This window comes from Microtus pennsylvanicus, chromosome 8 (assembly GCF_037038515.1).
Source record: "Microtus pennsylvanicus isolate mMicPen1 chromosome 8, mMicPen1.hap1, whole genome shotgun sequence".
Taxonomy (NCBI): domain Eukaryota; kingdom Metazoa; phylum Chordata; class Mammalia; order Rodentia; family Cricetidae; genus Microtus; species Microtus pennsylvanicus.
Window position 1 is genome coordinate 31,288,353 of NC_134586.1, and position 24,853 is coordinate 31,313,205.

The 24,853-nt window shown below is 56.8% G+C and overlaps 1 protein-coding gene across 2 annotated transcripts in view; it reads left to right on the plus strand.

Moving 5' to 3' along the window:
* The first annotated feature begins 3,575 nt into the window (after positions 1 to 3,575).
* Positions 3,576 to 24,853, plus strand: part of Plxnd1 (plexin D1) — a 38,878-nt gene continuing 17,600 nt past the window's right edge. The window contains exons 1-8 of one of the 2 annotated variants that reach the window (XM_075983079.1): positions 3,576 to 5,379; positions 17,305 to 17,481; positions 19,703 to 19,834; positions 20,056 to 20,156; positions 20,257 to 20,386; positions 21,358 to 21,535; positions 21,633 to 21,741; positions 22,066 to 22,168. In XM_075983079.1, the coding sequence (XP_075839194.1) occupies positions 4,066 to 5,379; positions 17,305 to 17,481; positions 19,703 to 19,834; positions 20,056 to 20,156; positions 20,257 to 20,386; positions 21,358 to 21,535; positions 21,633 to 21,741; positions 22,066 to 22,168 (2,244 nt within the window). In that variant the 5' untranslated portion in view covers positions 3,576 to 4,065. The remainder of the gene's footprint in view (positions 5,380 to 17,304; positions 17,482 to 19,702; positions 19,835 to 20,055; positions 20,157 to 20,256; positions 20,387 to 21,357; positions 21,536 to 21,632; positions 21,742 to 22,065; positions 22,169 to 24,853) is intronic. The other variant, XM_075983078.1, reaches the window with a different exon arrangement.

Here is a 24,853-nt window from a genome sequence, read left to right on the forward strand (position 1 = left end):
ATTATCCAGTTCACAGAGCACAAAGAGGCCACGTGGGGGCTCGTATAGGCCAGGCGCCTGCCATGAACCCATAAGGGCTCGGGGTCTCCCTGCTGCCTGGCAAGTCCCCTGACCACAGAGGTCAAGGACATGCTTAGAGTCAGCAGTGGCCTCTGACACACAGGAATGAAAACCATTTCCTCTAGCTGCATAGGGCAACAAAGAAACAGCAGGTCTGGGGCAGGATCCCCAAGGGATGGGGTCCCCAGGTAGCAGGGGAGGGACCCTCTGGAGTCTAGGAGCAGGGGCCTGAAACATGACAAGCCCCTGGAGGGCACTAGCAGCAACTGTGGAGCATGCTCCTGACAGAGACCCCACTCTGTCTGCAAAGGCCAAGAGATCCACTGCGGAGCACAGAGGCTGAGGAAGTTGTGCCGTGTGACATCAGCTGGCTGGGCACCCACGAATGGTAACTGACATCCAGGCCCTTGCTGGCATCTGACAAATATGTGTGCTGCACCCTAGAGGCTCTCCTGAGGGACCCAGAGGAGCAGAGGAGAGGAACCCCAGTTCCAGAGGTGGAAAGTGGGCCAACACCCAGCTCCCAGCAGACCAGCTGCTCCAACACATGGCTGCTTCTTTTAGCACAGCAGTCCTGGGCTTGGATTCCAAGGCTCGAAACCGAAGCTCACGTCCCTGTGGTCACCAGGAGGTTAAGGACAAAGCTGAGGCTGGGACTTAGGGTGTCAGCTCCAAGGTGAGGAAGGGCAGAGACACACAGTGGCTGAGAGCTTGAGCTGGGACCCTGAGCAGGCTGTGCAGCTCCCCGCAGGTGGCCCCGCCTCTCTGAAGCTCACTGTGAGGAGGGACCGTGAGGTGCCACTCCTGACCGTGCCTTCCGTCTATTCCCCTTCCAGCACCTTTCTGCCCTCCGCTGTGGTTATGTCAGAAGCACTTCCTGCGGGGAACCTTCTCCAGTCCCCGGGCAGAGCCCCTCTTCCAGCACAGCCACCCCCCCCCCCCCGTGTTATTGTTTCCAATTGAAGAAGAAAAAACATTTCCTCCTCTCCCTCTTCCTTCCCCTTCCCCCTCCCAGCTCTGCCCTGCGTCACAGAGGAGACTTGCAGGAGGGGGTAGGGAGCATTGACTTAGGGGACATGCCCTGTCTCCATCCTCAGCAGCAAGGGACAGCTTCCCCCAGCCTTTCTGAATTCCAGGCTTCTTCAAGCCTGGGCAATGGCCTTGGCCTGAGCCTAGGCATCCCTGTTAAGGCCCTCCACAGGTGATGACCAGGACGTGTCAGGCTGGGAGCCGGCTCCACTAGCTGGAAGCAGGCAGGAACTTCAATGCAAAAAGACATTGGGAGTAAATTCTAGAAAGCTCATGGTGCTGAGCTTGAAACCCTCTTTCTATTACACAGGGACAGTGACAAATGCTAGATGCTAGCGAGTCATTAAAGACGCGTTAGCCCCAGACCGAGACTTCTCCTTGATCTAATCAGGAGCCAGGAGCAGGAGGGGAAGGGCCCAGTCATCATTGCTGGCAGCCGGGTAGCTGTTTGGGGGTGTAACTACTTCAGTCAATGTGCTGGGTACCATCTGTCTCCCAATGGGTCCCCAAACCTATCCTGGGAGGACCCCCAGAGTCTCAGCAAGGACTTCCTTCCTCCCTCCCAAATCTCTTCTCACCCCAGGAGTGGTTTTGGTTTTAGAGAGAAAACTGAGTTCCAGTCCTACTGCTGATGCCCAGTTTCCCCATCTGTGAAATGGGCTCAGCGACTCCTGCTTTGTCTTCTGGTGCAAGGATGGTATGAGATGGTGGTGGCAAAACTGGGCATAGGGCTTACCCCCCAGGAACCCATTGACTACCAAGGGATTCAAGACATAAGGTGGGCTGGGACCCCGATCTACTGTAGTCCTACTTGGGCTCCCAGCTTTAGCAGGGGCTGTGGGGCCATGGATCAGCCTAGTTAGTGTGCTAATATAACGGTCCACACCAAGAAACAGGCTCAGAGAGGGCAAGTGACCTGCTGGAGGCCACACTGCAAATCCTATTTCAATTTACTTGAGAGTATTCAGACCCTAGAATCTAACCAGGTCCCAAACGCTGAAGCCTGAAGCCGGGGTGACTCCAGAGTTACCCCAGCTTGGCAGGAAGTTTGTCCACAGTACCCAAAACAATCCATCGGGCCGGCTAAGCCAAGATGTCAGAAAGCATTATCCACGAGGCTCAGTGGGGGGAGCTGCAGGATGCAGCAAGAAAGCAAGAGGAGAGGGACAGGAAGGAAGCAAGCAGGGAGGGGGAGGGGAGAGGACGAGGGACTTGGAGAGACAGAGACCAGAGATAGAGAGGGAAGGGAAAGGAAAAGGGGGAGCAGAGGAAGACAACAGATAGACGGGAGTCTAGAGAGCCCATGGACTGTGCTGGGGCTAGCTGGTGGAGGGGAGGGCTGGGGGCTCTGAGTACCTTGCTTGGCTCTCCTGTGGCTAACACTCATAGTGTGGCGTGAGTGCCCCCCCCCGCCCACAGAGGTGGAGGCAGGTCCCCTGAGTGCTCAAGTTGGGGGGGCTAGGACAGAAGTCTCCAGTTTCCTATCAAGGAACACTTCTGGCCATCAAAGCCAAGGCCATGAATGGGCTGGAACATGGCAGGCACAGTAACAGGAAGGCTGGGGTGGGGGCCAGGGAAATGAGGATAACTGTAAGTTGGACCCTTTCTGCTGACCCCTCAGGCACAGGGAAACCCCCTCCCCACCCTTCCTTCCTATCGAGTGGGAACAAGGCAGGAGAGGTCACCCTCTGAGTAAGGGCCACCAGGGCCTCAAGTGACAGCTACAAGCTGGTAGATCATGATTGAGAACCCGTGGCTGAGGGCCTGTGGCTTCAAACAATGGAACCGTGCCCCGCCTTCCCCTTTAGCTGTGGATCTTGGGCTTCACTTCTGGGGCCTCAGTTTCCATGTATGTAAAATGGATTGAGTATTTCTGAGGGGCTTGGGACTTGTCACTGTCCTATGTGGTCACTGCCATGCTGTGAAGGGTACCACATGGGGCTCTGTGACCTTAGGGTACTACTACCTGCCTCTATCCCAGCTCATATGTGGGACGCTGGAAGATCTTCTCAGAACCCTGGACTAAGGGCAGGGGTCTGGGGGTCCAAGGGGTCTGGCTCCACACAGAAACCAAGGCCCTGTAATCTGGGGTCCTGCTCAGCCCAGCATGTCCCATGGTATAGCACGGGAGACATACTTCGTTTTATAGTTTCCTGCTTCTGCTGTAGGATTGCCAAGCTTGTTCCACGGTGCCTGCTGCTTGTGAACTCCCTTTACAGGACAGTTTTGGGGACAGATCATGGCGTCCCAGGGCCTGATGTCCCTAGATCTGACTGGTCTGTAGAGTGAGGTTTGGGGAACATGTGATGAGGGGCTGTGGCCAGAAGCGGCAGGCAGTGGCGGAGAAATGGAAGGCTTCGGGGGACAAGGAAAGGAAGAGAGTGGGGAGGGAGAGCTGCGGGAACAGAAAAACGCCGACGAGGGAGAGGGAGTGATGCCGGAGAGGCACGGGGCGGAGTTGACAGGAGCGAAGTAGGGGAGTCGGAGAGATTGAGAGAGCGAAACTCTCCGCGGCGGTGGAAAGACAAACCGGCGCCCAGAAACAGAAGGGGGAAAGGAACAGGACGAGGAGAAAGAGAAAAGATAGCAAGCAAGAGTGAGCAAGACCTTCCAGGTGGTCAGGAACCAGGAAAGAGGCAAGAACTTCCGACCGCTGGGAGCGCCGGCGGCAGCGACCCCGGACCGCCAGCCGGGAGGGGTGGGGCGTGGCTCAGGGGCGTGGCCCGGGGCGAAAGGGCGTGGGCCAGGGGTCTGGGCGGGGAGCTGGGCTGGGGGCGTGGCCTCCGCGGAGCCGCCCCCGGGCTGTGCGGCGCGCCAGAGTCGGGCCGGGGCGCCGGGGCCGGGGGCGGCAGGCGCGGGCAGGAAGCGCCTCGCGGCCCGGGCCCGCCCCCCGCCTCTCGCCTCCTCCGAGCTCCCGGCTCCCGGCCGCGCCGCGCCCCATGCACTCGCCGCGCCGCGCAGCCCGCGCTCGCCTGGATGGCTCGTCGCGCCGCGGGCGGCGCACCCCCTAGCGCCCGGGCTGCCGCGGCCATCCCCTGGCCTCCGCGCCCGCACTCGCGGGGCCCCGGTCTGCCGCCGCTGCCTCTGCTGCTGCTGCTCGGGGCGGCGCGGGCCGGCGCCCTGGAGATTCAGCGCCGCTTCCCTTCTCCCACGCCCACCAACAACTTCGCCCTGGACGGCGCGGCGGGCACCGTGTACCTGGCGGCTGTGAACCGCCTGTACCAGCTGTCGAGCGCCAACCTGAGCCTAGAGGCCGAGGCGACCGTGGGCCCCGTGCAGGACAGCCCGCTGTGTCACGCCCCGCAGCTCCCTCAGGCCTCGTGCGAGCACCCGCGTCGCCTCACCGACAACTACAACAAAATCCTGCAGCTGGACCCGGGCCAGGGTCTGGTGGTCGCGTGCGGCTCCATCTACCAGGGTTTGTGCCAGCTGCGGCGCCGGGGCAACATCTCAGCCCTGGCCGTGCGCTTCCCGCCTGCCGCGCCGCCCGCCGAACCGGTCACCGTGTTCCCCAGTATGCTGAACGTGGCTGCCAACCACCCCAATGCATCCACCGTGGGGCTAGTCCTGCCGCCAGCCACGGGCACGGGGGGCAGCCGTCTGCTTGTAGGCGCCACGTACACCGGCTACGGCAGCGCCTTCTTCCCGCGCAACCGTAGCCTGGAAGACCACCGCTTCGAGAACACGCCCGAGATCGCTATCCGCTCCCTGGACGCGCGTGGAAACTTGGCCAAGCTCTTCACCTTCGACCTCAACCCGTCCGACGACAACATCTTGAAGATCAAGCAGGGCGCCAAGGAACACTACAAGCTGGGCTTCGTGAGCGCCTTTTTGCACCCGGCGTCTCCGCGCGGCTCGCAGCCCTACGCGTACCTGGCACTCAACAGCGAGGCGCGTGCCGGCGACAAGGACAGCCAGGCGCGCAGCCTGCTGGCGCGCATCTGCCTGCCCCGCGGTGCGGGCGGCGACGCCAAGAAGCTTACTGAGTCCTACATCCAGGTGGGCTTGCAGTGCGCGGGTAGCGCGGGCCGCGGCGACCTCTACAGCCGCCTCGTGTCTGTCTTCCCCGCGCGCGACCTGCTCTTTGCCGTCTTCGAGCGGCCCCAGGGCGCCCCAGGTGCCCGCAACGCCCCGGCTGCGCTCTGCGCCTTCCGCTTCGCCGACGTGCAGGCCGCCATCCGTGCAGCGCGCACTGCCTGCTTCGTGGAGCCGGCGCCCGACGTGGTGGCAGTACTGGACAGCGTAGTGCAGGGCACCGGGCCGTCCTGCGAGAACAGACGTAACATACAGGTACACCGGGGTTCTGGGGAGCCAGTGTAGGGGGATCCGTTGTGTACGCAGGGATGTGGATATCCCGGAGGATTGGTTGCTGGCAGCAGTGCTGGCCGGGAGCGAGCTGGGTCACAGGTGCGCACACCTCAGCGGGGGCGAGGTCTGCGTTGTCAAGGTACCCAGGTGTTCCCAGAAGACAGAGCACCTATAGCTCAGGTCTGCAGGTGGGGGCCACAGGTGCATGCTGAGCTGAGAGAGGGAGTGACAGCAAGAGTGTGCTTGGGAGACTGTGGGTGCCCTTAGACTGTGGGTACCACTGCACCCTGACACGTGTGTGAATGGGTGTGGCAGCAGAGCCCTGAAGATGAGGGGAGGGTGGGATGGAAGGGCTAAGCGTGTGGCAGGGGCACCCACTGGAGGCCCCAAGAGCCTGGACATGCAGGGATATAGACTCCCGGTGGGAACATGTGTCAGGACAAGTGACTGCTTCCCTGGAGAGGTCACCTGGTTAGCAAACAGGTGCGTGCTCAAGGCTCACTTTCACTCACTCAGGAAATAGCAGCCAAGCACCAGGTAGGTGGCATGGCAGACCTGGGGTGACCCCCAATGTTGGGAACTTTTAACTTAAGTGTGTCGACTGTCCTGTCTTCAACACATGTCTGTTTTTAATTCCGTTGTACATACAGAAGAAGAAGCAGGTGCAAGGGTTTGAAGGGTCACTCAGAGCCACACAGCTGGGAGCTAGCAGAGCAGGCCTTGAACTCAAGCTGTGTGCCCACCCCCCACCCTGGCCTGTGCCCATGGTGCTGGGGTATGCTGCCTAACAGATGAATGGGGGCATCCAGGCAGCCCAGTCGCACAGATGGGGCCACCAAAGATGGAAAGAGCCTTTGGCGGGGAATCTTTGTTGGAACAGAGAAACTACAAGACAAGGATGAAGTGGGGCCTGGGGGTGGGCAGCGGCAAGAGGGCCAGGTTAGGGGTTGCCAGGTGGGGTGCCCTTGGGTGCAGCCAGCCAGTCCACTTAAAGGATTTCTCAGCAGAACCCCTTTCTATTGTCTTCAGAAGGTAGGCTTGTGGGGGTCCTCATTTTCCACCCCAAAATGACACTGACTTTGCAGAGGGTCAGGAAGCAGAGCCTTCTGTATTCACTGAGACTTCTCTCTCTCTCTCTCTCTCTCTCTCTCTCTCTCTCTCTCTCTCTCTCTCTCTCTCTCTCTCTGGCCCTCAGTGGTAGCCAGTCTCTCTCCCGTGGGCGTGCCCAACACTGGGGCTTTGAGCAAGCCTAGATTCCTTTCCTTGGCAAAGACTCCCACAACCGCCTACCACCCTGCCGGTCGTCTCCTCACAGGGAAGGTCAGAGAAGGGGAGAGGCAAATGGACTGTCTGAAGCTTACAACCCTGACACCCGGCAGGGTCAGGCCCCTGCGCAGGGCTGGGGTGAGAGCAGTCACCATTCTTTATAGAGCCACAGCCTTTCCGTGGCTGTGACTGGCTAGGAAGGGGGAAGCTCTGTGGGCAGGGGAGGCAGCCTTCTGTGGGCCCCTAGCTGATGAAGGGTTCTGTGGGATTCCTCAGGCTGCCTCTCCCCTCCCCCTCCAGTAAGATCTGCCCTGATTCCCACGGTCCCTGGTGCCCCCTGGGCCGGCACAGTGACTCACCAGGCTGAAGGCAGTTGGATTGTCCTCCTGCCTATGGGGGCAGGGCTTTTACAGGGAAGTTAGCCCCAGGGCACTGTAGTTTAGGCCTGCTCCTCACCTCAAGGCCACATAGTAACCCTGCTGGGGCCCTTCTAAGTTTGTTTGCTGCGTTCTCCCTACCCAGTGCCCAGCTGTGGACTCAGGCTAGGGTCCCAGGCAGGACCCCCAGATAGTCCCTACCCCCCACCCTGTGTCTGGACCTGCGACAATGCTGTTGTCCTTGTCAAGCCGTTGCCAGCTCCCCTGCTTAAAGTCCATCTGCCACAGCCTGGCTGTGACCTTGTTCAGGCAACAGTCTTGCTAAGCCTCAGTTTCCTTCTCCCTAGTGTTAAGGTACTGCACACAGAAGCCCTACCGGGTGGGGAAGGGGTCTTAGGACCACACACACAGTCTTCCTACCAGGGCCTTAGGACTATGCACACAGTCTCCACAGAGGCATTAGAAGCAAATGAGCACGTTAACCACAAAGTCAAGTGCTTGGTGCCTGATGCACAGCAGTCTTTGCTGTGCTGTGCTGTTCTCACCCCTGGGATAGTTAGCTCTTGGCTAGGTTCTAGGCTCTTCTAGAAAACAGTGTCCTTATCAGGCATGCTCTGGAACTGTAAGACCCCACTATCTGCACCTGCAGCCCCAGGTGGGTCCCCTGAACATTTACCAAACCCCCAGTGTTTTGAGACCTCTGCTTTCTGGGGACCCTCATGTTATTTTCCTGGTTTCTGGCCTCCTGGACGACATGGGGACTAAGGATGGGCTGGGTCTCATGTAGCTGAGGCCAGGTTTAGGCTCACTGTGTAGCTCAGTTTTAGGTTGAGTGATGGGTTTACAGGCATGTGTGGACATGCCCTTGTGTCAAACCTAGGGTCTAGGGGCACGCTAGGTAAGTACTGTCGCAGTTGAGCTACATCCTGGTCCCGAATGGGGTCCTCTGAAGCGGCCTAGGGTCGCTGTGGGGAGTTGATGAGGTGCACACACTGCTTGCCCATTGCCATGCTCAGGAGTTGGCAGTGGTGTGATCCAGAAAGCCCACGATGGCCAGCAAGGAGGGACCCAGCTGGGTGAGATGTTCTCTGAACCCCTACCCTGTGCTGGGCCGGGCCTGTATTCTCTCCGCTGTGGCCACAGGACAGGTAGGACTGTTGCCTCGGGAGTGGGCAGCTGGGGCCCTCAAAGCCTGTCCTGTCCAGTGGTAGGTGGAAGACAAGATGGTAGTTAGGTAGGATTCTCATCCTCACACCACAGAGTGTTTGAGGGAAGAGCATGTTGGGCAGTTGTATGTTATTGGTGGTGATACTGAAGCACAGGGAATGGCAAGGTGGGGCTGGCTGAATGTCACTCCTTTCTCTGAATCTTTCGCTTCTAAATGGCCATGATGCGTGTCCTTAAGTTGCGGGACAGCACAGCAAATGCCAGGCCTGCTTTTTCATGGTGTCTTTTTATAGTAATGACAGAAAAAAAAAACCTCCCTGGGCGTTTTTAAAGCAGGCGTGTGGTGGGTGGCACACGGCTCAGGAAGGTATTTTCTACACCAATTTCAGGGCTGAGATGGCAGGTGGTGGCGGAGGGAGAGAGCTTCCAAGACAGGCTTTAGGTTTGGGAGGGGTTTGAAGTCGGCACCTTGTGTTATGGAGGCAAGCAGAGACCCCTGTGGGATTTAGGGGAAGGCCTGGCCAGGACGACCTTCCTGGAAAGACAGGTGAGCTTGGGCCACAGCTCCCCCCCCCCAGAGTGTCTGGCCCCCCGGGGACAAAGCTGACAGGGTTTCTGTTCTGCAGCCCAGGGCCAGTCAATCACCCTCCCTGTGCTCCACGGTTTCTCCTTTTTGAGGAAAGTCTTGTCTCTTGTCAAAGATGTGGGTCAGAATCTCTCATATGCTGCACCCAGGAAACGGCAGGTGCAGGTGCTGCGGGAAGAAAGTCGTCTGAGCACAGCATGCTGGTGTGTGGAGCAGACAGCAAGTGCTCAGAGGAGAGCGGGCTGGGCCCTTGCAGCTGATGAGCTCACACCAGGCTCTGAGGGAGCCGGCCTGAGGCGGAGAAGTGTGGTGAGCGTGTAAGCAGGCCCTGTCCCAGTGGAGCAGGCCGACTGAAAGCCAGCCAGGTCAGTGCCTGCTGCGCATCAACTGAGGGAGCTGCCAGCCTTGCTTGTTTGTTTGGGGGCGGTGTTTGGGTGTGCTTGTCACCGCCTGCCTAGTTCTCACTGGCAACAGTCCTCAGACAGTGAGGTTTACAGAGGGGGAAACTGGGACCCAGAGAGGACAAGGGACTTGCCCTGGGTCTTACAGTACTCTACGGTTCCAGATCCCTAGACTGCTGGCTGGCTTCGGACTCCCTGTGACCAGCCTTTGCTGAGGGATGACAGGCCAGCTGAGTGCTCTGAGCTCAGGGTGCCTGAGTTCCCCCTTAGCTGGAATTAGGTCATTTGGGCAAGTCCCTGGGGGAGGCTGGGCACCACAGTTCCTGGGAAATACATAGGTGAGGTGAAGCCATGGAGCATGTGCAGAGAGAGAGGGCTGAATGCTGGAGCCTCTCGAGCGAGCACAGAGGGGCCTGAAAGCATCTGGCCACACTTGACCCTGAAAATGCAGCGTCTTACCCAGGTGTGGTGTTGTATATCAGCCTCCCAGCGCTTGGGAGGCTGAAACAGGAGGATTGTGAGTTAGAGGCCAGCCTGAACTGCATAGTCAGACCTAAAAACAAAAACAAAACAAAAAGCGAAGCAAAGTCTCTTCTCATGAGGGCCCTAGCCCCTGGGAGTATGTAAATGTTTATCTGCACAGAAGAATGCAGATCAGACAGATTCCTTTTATTCTTGCCAGTGGGGTCCTGAGTCACTTGTGTTGGGGGACAGAGTGGAGGTGTGGATGGATGCCATGGCCCAGGCCACAGCCACAGCAGAGGACTTCTCTACTTAGCTGGCTAGGTAGCCTTGCTCCTGTAGTTTAGGGAACTAGTGTGTGGTTCGAGTTCTGGTGGCTTCTGTGGGGTTTGGGTTGGACCACAAATGGACAGTTCTTCATTCAGCCACCAAAAATGCAAATGTCCCTTTGTAATTTGTGAAGTTTCTTGAAAGTTTGTTCTGGGCCAGGCATTTGCAAAGCACCTTGCCATCCAACCCCCCCCCCCAATCCAATAAAATGGCTTTATCTACATCTATAGAGATACATGAGCTTGTAAAAGCCACAGGTCAATGTCCTGTGTCTTCCTCTGTCCCTCTCCACCTTAGTTTTAAGGTCTTCCGTTGGAGCTTTTTTGGCTGGACTGGCTGGTTAGTGAACTCCAAGGAATGCTCCTGCCTCCACCGCCCAGTGCTGGGATTGTGGGTGGGAGCAGCCAGCTTTGTACATGGATGTGGGGATCTGGGCTCAGAGCTTTGTGCATCTGCACTGAGCACTTTAAAAATGAGCCCATTTTAAAGGTGGGGAAATGGAGCCTAAGAATGACCTAAAGTGGCGGTAAGTGCTCCCAGGAGGCCTGCAGAATTGCCCCAGGCTGGAGTCAGAACCCTTCAGCCCCTCCCCCCCACAGGTGTGGGACTCCTGCCCCTTTATTGCCCATCAAGATGCGTGTCATGTCCTGTGTCTAACCCCAAGGAGTATCCCTTCTAGAGGGGACTAGGCTTGTTGCACGGCCTGAACAGAGAAGGTCGACCCTGCCCCAGTATCCCAGAGTCCCAGAACACTCAGGACCATGCTGGGCCGGGAAGGACGGAATCATGGCAGAGATAAGGCGGTAGTGTGGTGGCCAGCTTAGACTGAGAACACACGGTCTTGTCTGAGGACCAAGGTCTTAGACAGCAGCATCCTGCTGGCCCTGGGTAGCCTGTGTGGCTTTAGAGGGTGAGGACACATGACCCATTTGGCTCTGGAAAAGTTCTGGCTGCCACCAGGTGCTGGCCAAATTCCCCTGTGGTGGCTGCACAAGGTGATTCCCGAAGGCCTTTCCAGCGCTGACAATGGTGTGAGCATCGCCATGGAAACCAGCTGTCCCTGAGTGGGGACATCCCCAGGATCATCTCTAAGCGCCAGAACAGGATCCTGGCTACCCCAGAGCACAGCTTCCTCTTATCAAACCCACATTGGGTCACCCAGGTGGGCTTCCTCTGGTGCTGACCCACGATGCCCCCAGGCTCCTAGGCAGCCAGGCCCTTGCCCTCCAAATGCGCTCTCTTCAGCCCAAGCCCCCATAAATCACATACTATGGAGGACGGAAGCCTGCGGCTCTGGTCCAAGTCCTGCACAGCCCCAGAGGGCCGATCACCGCAGCACTTCAGGTTCAATCAGTAAATAACGGAGCTGCTGCACTCAGTAGCCTTGAGCAAAGGCCTGGGGCTGGAGCTGAGCTGGGCGCTGGCCAGCTGCCTGAATGGGCCATCTCAGCCTCTGTTTGCCCGCTATGTTGTGATGATGCGGTGGGCCTCAGTTTCTCCAGCTGGCAGCCACGGGGACCACAGACTGCAGACACAACAGACCTGCCTGAGTCTAGGAGCCCCTGGGGACAGAAGACTACAGGAGGCCGGAGAGGAGGGAGGTTGTGCTGCAGAGGAGGCGTGAGACTCCATCTGGTCCCCAGCCCACTAGGGACCAGCAGAGGCCAGCCTAGGAGACACAACTGGTCCCCTGCAGTGAAGAAGCAGCAGAGAGCCATCTAGCTAGATGAGGCCTGCCTACTGGAGCTAGCTAGGGGGCAGGGCCTCAGACTGAGGAGAAACACAGAGCTTCTTAGCCCACACCACACTGCTCCTTGGGGACAAGTAGTGGGGGGGGGGGTGCTGGGGACAGGGCCAGGCCGGGGAATGAGAAACAGTCTGAGAAGGGGAGCTGGGTGTCTGGCCAGCTGTGGCCAACTAGCCAAACAACCTCCATCTGAGTCAGCCCCTCAGGTTCCAGGAAGCAGCAGATCAGGCCACCAAGCCTCTACTGTGGAGGATGCTAACCCAAGAACCAGCACAGACACCCGGCAGCTGTAGGTGCCCAGCAGTCGGTTGGCAGGGCTTACCCATCCTTGGGCACCCTGCCACTGTGGATGTCCCAGAGCCCCCTCTGGTGCTCAGGTTTCCAGGTGCCTCCGGCAGTCCTGTGTGGCAGGTGCTGTGACTGTCCCAGTCTCACAGATGAGGAAGCAGGCAAATATCTAGGCTGTGTGTCTCACGGTATCTCCTGCCCGCCTCTGTGCTGGCATCTCTAGCAGCTCCCGGATGTCTGTTGGGGGCCCTGGGAGGTGCATGGGCTTCTCAGCAAGAGCAGTTTCCTCCGAGAGAACCTTCCAGAACTGAGTCTGCCATCCCCTCCCCATTTCCCAACCAGAGCAGGTACAATGGTAGGCTTCAGGAAACTTTTTGTGCCGCAGTTTGCCCTCAGGTGAGGCATTGCCCACATGGAGACACCATGTTCCAACGGTGACACCATGCCAAAGTTGGGAGCTGGGGACTTAGGGCTGGATTTCTTGGAGATGATGTTCTGTTTCTATGCAAGCTCCAGAATATTCCTGAGACAAATAGTAAGGCCAAGAGCGGAGCTCCCCAACTGGCTAGCTCTGTAGGAAGCTCCTGTCTGTTGTGGTCGCCCTTGTTCTTGGGCCCCCAGGAGAATCCTGCCCCAACCTGCCTTGGTTCCTGTCCTCGTCTTCCTGGTCTGATGGAGGTCAAGGCTTGAGACTAGGAAGTGTAACCTCACCTCCCAGGTGGAGAGCTGAGGGAGGAGCTAACCAGGCCAGGAATCACACACCCACCACAGGTCAGGGTTCCTTTGAGCAGGCCCTTGAAGGCTTGAGATTATTCTGACTGCACTGGAGACCCACTGGAGGCTGTTGAGCTGCCGGCGGCTCATGGCCTACTTTGCAGTTGTGCGTGCGTACATGCGTGTGTGTGTGTGTGTGTGTGTGTGTGTGTATATGTGTGTGTGTGTGTGTATGTGGTTGTTTTTTCGAAACAGGGTTCCTTTGTGTAGCCCTGGCTGTCCTAGAACTCACTCTGTAGACCAGACTGGCCTCTAACTCAGAGATCCGGCTGCCTCTGTCTCCCGAGTGCTGGGACTGAAGGCATACGCCACCACTACCCACTACTTTTCAACTTAATGGCAAAGTTCTTAGAAAGGCAGGAAGGGCAGCCTGTGGTCCTTCCTCAGCCCTCTTTCCTGGCATCCCACACCATCTTGTTCCATTTGTCAGAGGGGCCAAAGTATTGGGGTGCCACCCTCAGCTAGCTGTGAAAACTTGTGGAATGAGGTGTGGTTCCCACAGAGGCTCCCATTGGTTGTCATGGAGATGGGGGTGAGTGAGGAGTTCTGGGCAGTCCAGTAGCTGTTGTCACCCCACCTTCAGCTGTGTGACACTTCTGAGCAATTGTGAGCCTTTCATTCTGGGCCTCAGGCAGGAAGGTGTCCCCAGGCCAGAGCCATCTGCACCGTAGGCACCTGGGTGGGATAGAACCATGGTGACCACGGTTGTCATGCCTTATCCTCCTCTGAGTGCCTACTGCGGAGGTATTGAGGTCCGACGGGGTCTGTGGGCAGGATATGGCAGGCATACTGCAAGCCCCCCTGCAGCTGGCTTCCTGGGAGAGAAGAGCTGTATTCAGCTGCAATTACTGAGAGAGTGAAATCAATAGGGCAGCCCTTTAATGGAGAGTGGGCAGCGCTGAGCTGGCCCCAGGAGGCAGTCAGCTCTATAGGGAGGGGCCGTGTGCTCCGAAGGAAGAGCGGCAATCAGTGGCCATTACCTAGCCCATTTCAGAGGGGGACAAACTGAGGCTCTAACAAGAAACAGAGCTGCTGGGCTTTGTCTCGGCCCCAACACCTGCCTGCTCTGTGCTGCACACAGTGATCCTACCGTGAACCATATTCTTTCCTTGCCTCTCCAGCACCCCACGGCTGCATTGCCTCCCCTCACTCTGCTTGGAAAGGACGCAGCTGAATATAGTCATTTACGCCTTAGTCGAAATTAATTTCCCTTCTTTAGTAAGTATTCACGCAGGAGTAGTACGCCAGAGGAGCCCATTAAGTGTGTGATACCTGAATAATAGAAGTGTTGGCCAGTGGAGTACTGTCACAGAGAAGTGGGTGCGTGTGTGTGCGTGTGTGTCTGCACACACCTTTGTGATGGGCGCACACGTACATCTGGAGGCCAGAGGACAACCTTGGGTGTGGTCCTCACAGATTCCTCTAAGTACGCTAGGCTTGCTAGTCAATGAACTGCAAGTATCCACATTTCTCTGAGAGCCTCCTGGGTTCTGGGAATACAAGCCTTTGCCACCAAACTTTTGTTGTTTTTTGTTTGTTTGTTTCCCGAGACAGAGTTTCTCTGTGTAACAGCTCTGTTTGTAGATCAGGCCGGCCTGTACTCACAAGAGCTCCACCTGCCTCCGCCTACCAGATTAATCCTCTGGGATTAAAGGCATGCACCACCACTGCCTGGCCAAACTCCTGGGGATTGAACTCGGGACCTCGTGTTTGCCGAGCAAGTTGTCCACCCGAGCCAACCGAGCCATCTTCCGCCATCCCTGAACTTAGCTTTTTGGAGTCTCAACTCGAAGATTGACTAAAACCTTGCAGCCTGGATTGCCTGGAGGGAAAACGGGTGGCGCTTGGGGCCTGAGGTGCCAGGGGTTGTCTCCGCCAACACTGGCTGCTGAGGGCAGGCCTGTAGAGCGGTGTGGGATACTAGTGGGAGGGGAAAGTGGGGCGTGTTTCAAGAACTGCAGAGAAACTGTGCGGTTGGCCTAAAGTGCGGGTAGTGGGCAGAATGGTGGCCATGGTCCTGAGCAGTTGGCAGGATACCCTGAGGACAATAGGGAGTCACAAGGTGTCACAGGGATGGTGGTGTGCCGTGCCACATAGATCTAGGCATAGGTTGGGGTTATGTGGCCTAAACTCAGTGAGTAGGGTGCTAGGGGAGAAATTCCAGTCTGAGGCCCAGGGCCCACACCTTAGTCACCAAGTTCAACAAGGCCATACTCAGGACCTCTGTGGGTCTCCCAGTCCTGCTGCTGCGGGAGCCCCTGGCCCAGACAGGCAGCTTCCCTCCCAGATCATTCCAGCCCCTGATGCTCACTTCTCCTTTAAAAAAAAAAAGAGAGAGAGAGAGAGAAGAAAAAAAAGCTTTTTTTTTTTTAAAAGATTTTATTTTTAGGATAAGAGAAAAAAAAAAGGTTGGGGGAAAGGCTTTTTGAAAATTCCTTCGGCACAGAATTAATGGCTTGTGAACGTCAGGGCGGGCTGCGGGAGTCAGTTCCCAGTCTTTCCGCTGCCTCTCTTCTCACCATGGCCCACAAATCACCCCCAGCCCAGAGACCGCTCTGCCTTTCCCAGGACCCCCAACCTGGCTGGACGGCCCAGCAGGGCTCAGCAAAGAACCCCAGAGCCACTCCTGGGGTCTCCCAGAGCTTGCATCCCACGGAAAGGGTTTACAATTTTAATTTAGAAAACAACTCATTTAATGACGCAAGTCAGTAATCTGTATTCACTGGAGAATGTTATGTAAGTTGTGGGAGACATGGTCTCAGTGGGATGGGGCGGCTATAGCATTGTGGTGCAGGACAGCTGGGGAGGAGCCCAAACCGTTCAGCACCCATCTCAGCTCAGTTATGTCCAGTACAAAAGCAAGTGGGTCGGCCCCAAAGCAGAGGTCAGAAGGAGTCAGAGTGCAGAGTGATTTTGTTTGCACGGTTTCTATTGCTCTTGGTCAGCCGAGGTCCTAGAATATTAAATGGAAAAATCCAGAAATAATTCATAATCTTGAAGTCGCTTGCCATTCCAAGCGCCATGATGAGGTCTTGTGCTCTCCATCCCAACCCCGCATCTGGACCTGAGCCACGTCCAGTGTTTCCACCCTGCCTAAGCCACCTATTCGGTAGCTGCTCAGTAATCGTGGTTACTGCCCTCCTGCCCCCAGATGCCAGAACTTTGCTCCCATGACCCTAATTTTTCTTAAAGTGCAAAATCATGATGGCGGCAATTTGATGCATCACAGAAAAGCCATGAAATGCTACTCTAGGAGAAGGGGTAGAAATTCCTGACTGAAAGCTGCCGAGGTCTGCTCACGTGTGAGCCGGGGCTCACCCTAGCTGTACTCCATTGCCGTATTCTGCTATTGTTCCATTATCGCTGCTCTTACTGAGACGACTGGCAAATTCTTACAGGGCAATACGTATGGGACTGAATTGTGAGTGTTGGGCTTGTTCCTGTGTTTTCTGACATTCCCAGAGGACTTGGGACATACTCCTGTGGGCAACCTGGCAGACAGTCGTGGGACAAAGACAGCCCTGAGGCCGGACAGGACAGGCTGGGGAGGTGGCTGGAATGGAGACCTGAGGGTGCGGAAGGCTGGGGTCAGAGAAGCCCTTTGGGGGTTGGGCAGTTCGTTTATGTGTGCTGGGCAAATGGTCCTCCACTGACCTCCATCCCTTGTACTCTACCCATATGGGAGCGTGTGTCTGGAGGTCAGAGGACAACTTTCCAGAGTCCGTCCTCGCCATCCACTTTGAGGCCGTGACTCTCTTGTTGCTAATGGGGAGTTTGGAGGAGTCTCCTGTCTCTACTTTCCATCTGTCCATAAAAGTTCTGGGATTACAGATGTGCACCTCTGCATTTGGCTCTTTACACAGCTTCCACAGACAAACTCAGCCTGTGTGGCAAGCCCTTGCAGCTGCTGAACCATCTCACACACCCAACAGGCACCCCTCCCACACACACATAGGAACAGTCCCAAGAAACTGGGGGTGTCAGTAGGTAAGCTGAGGCAAGGATGACTTTCAGTGACTGAATCTGGGCTCTTCTGGCCTGTGCAATGGCCGGCCAGGAGGAACGATGTGGCCAGGTGTGTGGCTGTCACCCAGTTCCAATCACCTGTGTCTTTTATTTTGCATTGGGATTTCACTGTATTGCTCAAGTTGGTCTGAAATTCCCAGGGTCAGGTGACCCTCCTGCCTCAGCTTCCCCGGTGTCTGAAGTGGCAAGTTGTACCCCTGTAGTGTACCTTAGCCAAACTGGCCAGCCTGTCTTTCCTCCCTCCCTCCACCCCGAACCCAGTCCAGTTCCCACTTACCTTAAACACAAGTCATCTCCTAGGGGTAGCTCTGTCACCTAAGGTCAAGGTTAGACCTGGGTAGGGTCTAGGTATCTGTTAAGCTTGGCCTCAGCTTGGAGGCGGGGCCTTCAAGCAGGGGCTGAGAGCTGAGATCCGGCTGTGTGGGTAAACAGGGAGCCAGAGAAGGTTCCAGAGCTGAGGTCTAACCTGCCTTGTCTTCACAGCTACAGCTGGAGCAGCTGGATTGTGGTGCGGCCCACCTGCAGCACCCCCTGTCCATTCTGCAGCCGCTGAGTGCATCGCCCGTGTTCCGTGCTCCGGGGCTCACAGCTGTGGCTGTGGCCAGTGCCAACAACTATACTGCTGTCTTCCTGGGCACTGCCACCGGAAGGCTGCTGAAGGTAAGCTTATACGATGGGAACTTCCCAGGGATGGGCCACAGAAGGTCCAGTGTTACTGTCCCCTTCAGGCTTTCCCTCCATGGCTCCACAGTAGCCTCTCGTGGAGGGGAGGACCTGGCCTAAGAGCTGTCAACATCATCTCGCCTGGCTTGGTGTCTGTTGCCCAGTAGTGGCTTCTTGATCTTTGCAGTGCTCTCGCTGGGCCTCAGTTTCCCTACTGGCTGCAGTGGTTGTAGTATTTTAATAAGGGGGGGGGGCACAGTCCTGCTGGCCTCCACTTCAGGGGTCCAGTTTCTGGATTAACCATGCTGGTGACCACCCTGCAAGTTCCAGAGCTAAGGGAGGGCAAGGAGTTTTTTTTCTTACCCCAGGGCAGGGTGGACAGGAGGGACAACCCCCACCCGCTGCCTCTCTCTAGGGAAGAGTCAGCCTCCGAGCCAAGCTCAGTCTAATTGACTCAGAGCTCATAATCTGATTCCCTTTGGCAGCTGCCTGGGTGGGATGGGGGTGGGGCTTGAGCCTTACAATCCTGGCATGGAACCACCCGTTGTGGACCCAGGGCCCCAATACGTGTTACTCAGCTTCAGTCCTCTGCTGGGTGAAGGAGGTGGCTGTCAGGGCTCAGTGTGGTATCAGAGGCGTGGCTTCTGCTTTTGACTTCTGTTCCTTGCTGTGTGGCCTGAGGGCAGAGCATGTCTCCTCTGGATTCAGACTCTATCCATCCAGGAGAAATGAGGCAGATGAGGGCTGTGGTCAGAGCCCTCTCCACCTTCTGCCCACAAAGCTGCCATCCTTAGACACCTGCTGTTTCTCGGTGCCTCAAAGTTTACGTAGCAGGAACCACGCCCTCTCTCACACCAGTCCAAGGATGTAACTGTGAGTCTGTTGCTCAGAAGGGGGCTACTGAGGTCCTTCAAGAGAGGTGACTGCCCTCAGAGTGACCTCGTAGATAAATACGGGTCATTCCTTTTCATTTCTAATTGATTTATCTGTGCCATGCTTGGGGTGGAGCCTAGGACCTCAGTGATGGAGCTGAACTTAGGCAGGTGCCTGCCCGCTCCACAGCTCAACCTGAAAAGGTCACACACCAGTCTGCGCAGGGTGGTGTCTCTCCTGCCAACCCTTTCCTTGTCTGGAGCTTCTAGCTCGATCGCTAGCTAGGGCCTCAGGGCTCAGTGAAGACTTAGGGAGGAGAAATGAATTGGTGTCTGTGTCTGAGTGTGTGGGGTGGCGTGTGTAGTGTGAGAACAGTAACCAAGGCCCTGCTGGCATCCGAAGAGGCCTCCCGGCAGCAGGGACGTCTCAAAGGCCAAGCCTGAGCCTGGGGAGGGGGGGCAGGTGTCTGAGGATGACTTGGTACACCCCAGAATGAAAAGGATGGCAGTACTCTTAGGAAGGCGTGTGGCAAAGACAAGACAGGCCGTGGGGGCGGGCGTATGTGTAACAGAGAAGCAAAGGGAAAAGAGCTGGGGGTGTGGCTGCATCGATTATCAAGGCTCTGAATCCACAGCCAGGTTCTTCCTGCAGGAAACCTCTGCAGGTTTTAGAAACCCAGAGGAGGGTGAGTGAGACGGAGGCCCCAGAAGTCCAGACCACCAGCCTTAGAGAGCACCCAGCATGCTGGGGACTAGAGGGGAGCACAGACAGGACTTTGCCAGTCCTCAGAGGGGTGTGCAAAGGGGCCTGGGACCTCGCCTGGGACTCTGCAGCCCTGTAGAATAGGTGGCCATCCCCCATGACTCTTTTTTTTTTTTTTTTTTTGGTTTTTCGAGACAGGGTTTCTCTGTGGTTTTGGAGCCTGTCCTGGAACTAGCTCTTGTAGACCAGGCTGGCCTCGAACTCACAGAGATCTGCCTGCCTCTGCCTCCCAAGTGCTGGGATTAAAGGCGTGCGCCACCACCGCCCGGCTCCCCCATGACTCTTATCCACTGGGTAAACCAAGACAGGGCGCGGGAGAACAGCTCGTGTGGATTGTACATGAGAGTGTTTTGGGAACTGCGGCCTACACATAGACCGCATGCTAGAGTCGGGCAGTGGGGAGTTCCTGGTGGGGGCGCTGTGGAGTCTGTGTGGGAATAAGAGTGTGGGACATTCCCCCTAGATGCCTGGCTTTCCCTTTAGCCCTGGGCCATCCGAGCAGGAGGGGAGAGAAGACCTGAGGTAGCCTGACCTTGTAGGTGGCAGTCCTGGCATCAGCAGCTGGCGGCCTTTCCTCCCACAGATCAGCCTGAACGAGAGCATGCAGGTCGTCAGCAGGCGGGTGCTGACAGTGGCCTATGGGGAACCTGTGCACCATGTCATGCAGTTTGACCCCGTGGATCCTGGTTTCCTGTACCTGATGACGTCCCACCAGGTGAGGCGAGCTATAGCCAGCCAGCTTTGGTGCAGGGCCTTTGCACACGCTGACCGTCCTCCTGGGGCCACCTCCACTACTCACTCATGTCAGGGACTCCATGCTTCAAGGAGGCCATGTCTCCCCAACATGTCCTCAACTAACGCCTTCAACCTTAGCTGCCCCTACCCTCACAAGACAGGGGTGGCTACCTTGCTCAACTGGACCCCTTCTGCCTGCAGATGGCCCGTGTGAAGGTTGCAGCATGTGAGGTGCATTCCACCTGCGGGGACTGTGTGGGTGCAGCTGACGCCTACTGTGGCTGGTGCACTCTGGAGACGCGGTGAGGGTCCCCACCCCCCACCCCTGATGCAATGCTGACAGGTCAGGGAGGGCTAGGGGCAGTGGCCCTGACCTTGGACCTGACCCCGCGGTGCCTGCAGGTGCACACTGCAACAGGATTGCGCCAACTCCAGTCAGCCGCATTTCTGGACCAGTGCCAGTCAGGGCCCCGGCCGCTGCCCTGCCATGACCGTGCTGCCTTCTGAGATCGATGTGCGCCGGGACTACACCGTGAGTGGTGCCGCAGCCGCACAAAGCCTGGAGGACGTAGAAAGAGCAGTGGCCGCCAGGCTCGAGGAAGCTCAAGCGCACAGCAAGGGCCAGGCACCCACTCCATGGCTAGGCCACTCTTCAAGGCCTGTCATGGGCTCTTGGAGAACTTGGTCATAGCTAGGACAAGTATCCTGGATGACAGAGCAGTGCACAGGGCCACTGCTGGTGTTTAAATCGCAGTTCCTGAAGATGCTGAGCGGGGATACCCAGATGGATAGTCAGGCCCCTCTGTCTCTTCCTAGGTGTACTAGCCACTGTCACCTATTCCTGATATGGCGGAGAAGGGGCGTGGTGGCCAGTAGCTTAGGCTTGTTACTAACTAGCTCTTACAATGTCCAAGAACCCATATTTCTTATCTATACCACGTGGCAGGCAGTACCTTTTACCCGTATGACACGCTCATCTCCTGCTTCTCCCCACACCTCCTTCTTCCCAGAGTTCTCTCAGTCTGGCTCTCCTGTCTTTACCTCTTCCTGCCTAGCTATTGGCCTTTTAACTGTTAAACCAATGAGAACAACACATCTTCACAGTTTACAAAAGGACTGTTCCACAAGAGCCCTGAGGTGCGAGTGAGGTTCCAGGTGTCCGGGGGTGGGAAATGGGGTCATAGCAACCCTGTGCTGCAGAGACCTTCTGGTTTTGAGACCATAGGCCAGTCTGGCCTTGAACTTGGGGCAGTCCTCTTGCCTCAGATTCCCAAGTGCTGTGATTATAGGCTGTGTCGCAATACCTGGTTTACAGAGCCTTTCTTACCTCAGAGATGAGGAGCCTCGTGTGGGAAAACTGAAACCCCAGGGTCACTCCCCTTAGAGGGCCTTGACTTCCCTGAAGGGAATCTCTTTTCTGCCGGACACTCAGGGTCAGAGGCCCTTGTGATAGGATCTGTGAGAGGTGTGTCCTGAGCTTCACCTGAAGCATCTCTCCCCCAGGGGATGATCTTGCAGATCTCAGGCAGCCTGCCCAGCCTCAGCGGTATGGAGATGACTTGTGACTATGGGAACAATGTCCGGACAGTGGCCCGGGTACCTGGCCCTGCCTATGACCATCAGATTGCCTACTGCAACCTCCTGCCCAGGGCCCAGTTTCCATCTTTTCCTGCTGGCCAGGGTGAGTGCCTGGCTGTGATGCCAGCCCAAGGGTGGGACCCTGACATCCCAGCTTGAGATGTGGATGAAGACCTTTTGTATCCCTGGTCTCTTTCCAGACCACGTGACTGTTGAGATGTCTGTAAGGGTCAAAGGACACAACATTGTCTCTGCTAATTTCACCATCTACGACTGCAGCCGGATTGGACAAGTCTACCCCCATACAGCGTGAGTGGGCAGGGGGAGGAGGAACAGCCCCGGCGTGGGGAACAGCTGCAGACTCTGGTACACTCAACAGACAGAACCCCCTACAACCTTCCCTTGCCTGTACCAGCTCTTACCAGCCAGGCCCTGCAAGCTGACACTAGACTGGTGGGGGAAGAGGTAACTGAAGAGTCCACCTGTGCCTTCCTTGCATCCCTCTCATAGTGGGGAGCTCACAACCTTACAAGATGACCCATCCGCCTCCTTCCCCTCCGACGCTGGGATCAGACTTCTGGGGCGTAGCTCCTGGTGGGGAGCAGGAGTCTGAGAGGTTCCCTTGTTTTCCAGCTGTACCAGCTGCCTGTCGACGCAGTGGCCTTGCTTCTGGTGCACCCAGCAGCACTCCTGTGTCTCTAATCAGTCTCGGTGTGAGAGCTCCCCAGACCCGACGGTAAGCCTTGTCTCTGGTCCACCCCGCATCCCTCGGGTCTACCCCCACCCCTCAGCTTCAGTACCCACTTTCTTGTTTGTAAGGTTCCAACGTTGAGAGCGTCTCTTTGTCCCAGCACTGTCTAGCATGGCGAGGGGGGCTCATCATGGCATGTTAAACTGATTCCCTGTGGCTAGACCGGCTGGTTGGTTTTTTCTTCCCCTGCCTTTGCATCTCACCGGGTTACTCCTGGAAGGCCAGTTCTTAGAGATAATGCCTCAGGGTTACAGTGTGGCCTTCTGTACATGAGTCTGTGCTAAGCACTGGGGGAAACCCAGTTAGATGTAGTTCTGTCCTTCCCGTCGCCGGCCAACAGCCTTAGCTCTCTCTTGTGTCTGTGTGATCCCAGGCAAGCTACCACGGCTTTCTGTCCCTTTCTCCTTCTGTAAAGTGACCCCCCCCACAAGGCCTGGAATTACTCCCAGAGGCAACAACCTTATAGTTGGCACATAGATGATCTTAGAAGCTGGTGGCTACTGTGCAAGAAAGACTTCTCTTAAGAGAATTTTGCATGGGGTCTTGCCATCTGTGTAGGAGCTCACCCACTGGGAGGTGTGTCTGACCCTGGCAGTCAGCCTCCTCTCCTCAGGTCTTCAGCTCTCCCTTAGGGCAGGAGCCGGGCCGACCCTGGAGGGGCTGTCGTAGAGTATTACTGTAATCTGGCAGGAGAAGAGGCAGCCTCACCAAGGCCTGTGCGAGGCTCTGAACCAGTGCTGGACTTGGCATTTAATTAAGTGCCAGTTAGCTGTGGAGGCGCCAGGCCTCCTGGGCAGACAGCGGGCAGAGGGTCTGCATGCCCCCCCGGGACCCCTGGATCCTGGAAGGGGGGCGCTGAAGGCTGTGCTTGCAGTCATGTGTGTGGTCCCAGTGGCTCCTACAGGGAGGCTGCTAGGGCTGGCCCCAGGGATGAGCAGAGGCAGCGAGGTGCCAGGTGTTCCAGGCTGATATCGCCTCTCCGAGGGCGGTGCTCCCAGGGCGGTGTGATGTCAGGTTTTGGAAGTGGGATGGGAAGTGGTAGCTGGATGAGAGCCTGGCGTGTTTCAAACCACAGGGTGGCACAGTGCTGGAGCCCGTGGCCGGGTAGTTGGATGGGAATTGACAGGCATCAGCGACTGTGGGCTGGGCCACAGCCAGTGGCTTGGTCAGCGGGTCCATCACTGCTGGCTGGGATGGGCTGCCAGGGCTTGTTCTGGGTACTCTTGCGACTCCATTCTCCAATGGCACATTGGGGATCCTGGCCACCTAGCTTTGTTCCCTGGCAGTTCCAGCCAGGCAAGGAGAGGCTCAGTGCCAACCTACATGAACTAGAGTAGGTTCTGCACACACCTACATGATGGTAGTTCCTGAGCCCTCCCACTCATCCCTGCTCTAGGTACAGCCAGCTACAGCTTCCCAAGCTTGCAGGTCGGGGCAGCAAAGGGGAAAAACCATCTGATGGCCTGGTGGAAACAGGAAAGGGAGGCCCATGCCCTCTTTCAGAGGAAAACCCAGATGGCTTCTGGTCCTTGGACTTTATCAGCTAATGCTAGTGAACAGTCAGAAGGTTGGTTCACTTCAGAGCCTCCTGAACTTCTGGGGGATGCCACGTTCAGGCTCTTCATTCTTGGTGCCATTTGTTCTCAGCAGCTGGGGCTGATTGGGGACCCCTCCCACCCAGTCTAGGGAACTGGACAATGTCCTTTCCAGTTCCACCGGAGTTGTGTTGAGACTGTCCAGGTACAGGATCCAGATCTACCTCCTGGATGGTTCTCAGGCCAGGTGGGCTTAAGGGTCTAGGTCAGTCTCCTCATCATGATGAGCCTGTTGAGGGCTGGTCCAGGTCAGACCAGCCACAGAGGCAGATGGTGGGGCCGAGAGGCCATGGGTAGACCTGGGGGACTGCCAGCAGGGGTGTGGGGTTTTGGAGGGAGGTCAGGATTCAGCCCAGGCCACAGACCTTCTACATAAAGTGGCTCTGTACATCTTGGTGGGCTGGATTATAAGAAGTCAGAGGGAGCAGGTGACTCTTAAGGGGACCCCGTGTGTTTACTGGAAGGCCTCCAAAGCCCTGTCTGGGGTAAGCTGCTTTCCTCCTCTGTGACTCAATTTCTTCATCTCTAAAATGGGTACAGGGTTCTCCGGTTTCCACATAGTATGTGAAATGTCCCATGGCTGCCCACCTGTATGTAATCTCAGCACCGAGGAGGCTGAAGCAGGAAAAGGCAAATTTGAGGCCGGCTTGGATCATGTGGCAAGCACACGGTGTGTGGAAGATGGGGTTGCTGGTGGATGTGGTGGCCCACCTGTGACCTAGTCCTTGAGACCAGCCTGTCAGAATAACATAGTGAGACCCTGTGTCAAAAGAGAGATGGGGTCAGAGGAGAAGAGGAGGAGGAGGAGAGGAAAAGAACAGAGGAAAAACTGCCCCAGGAGAAGGGGGCCTTGTCGAGAGGATGATTTCAAGTGCACACACAGGCTGATAGTCCCTCCCAGCCCTGTCCTAACCCTAATCCTTGCCTTGCCAGATGTGGCCAGGAGGTCCCTGGCTATAGGGTCTTTGTGGTCCCAGGGTGCATGACCGACCCGGGCCCTGTGACTTCTGGCCCCAGGAGGTCAGATGTTGAGATGTGAATACATAAGACTCTGAGGCTCCAGCACAGATCTGGT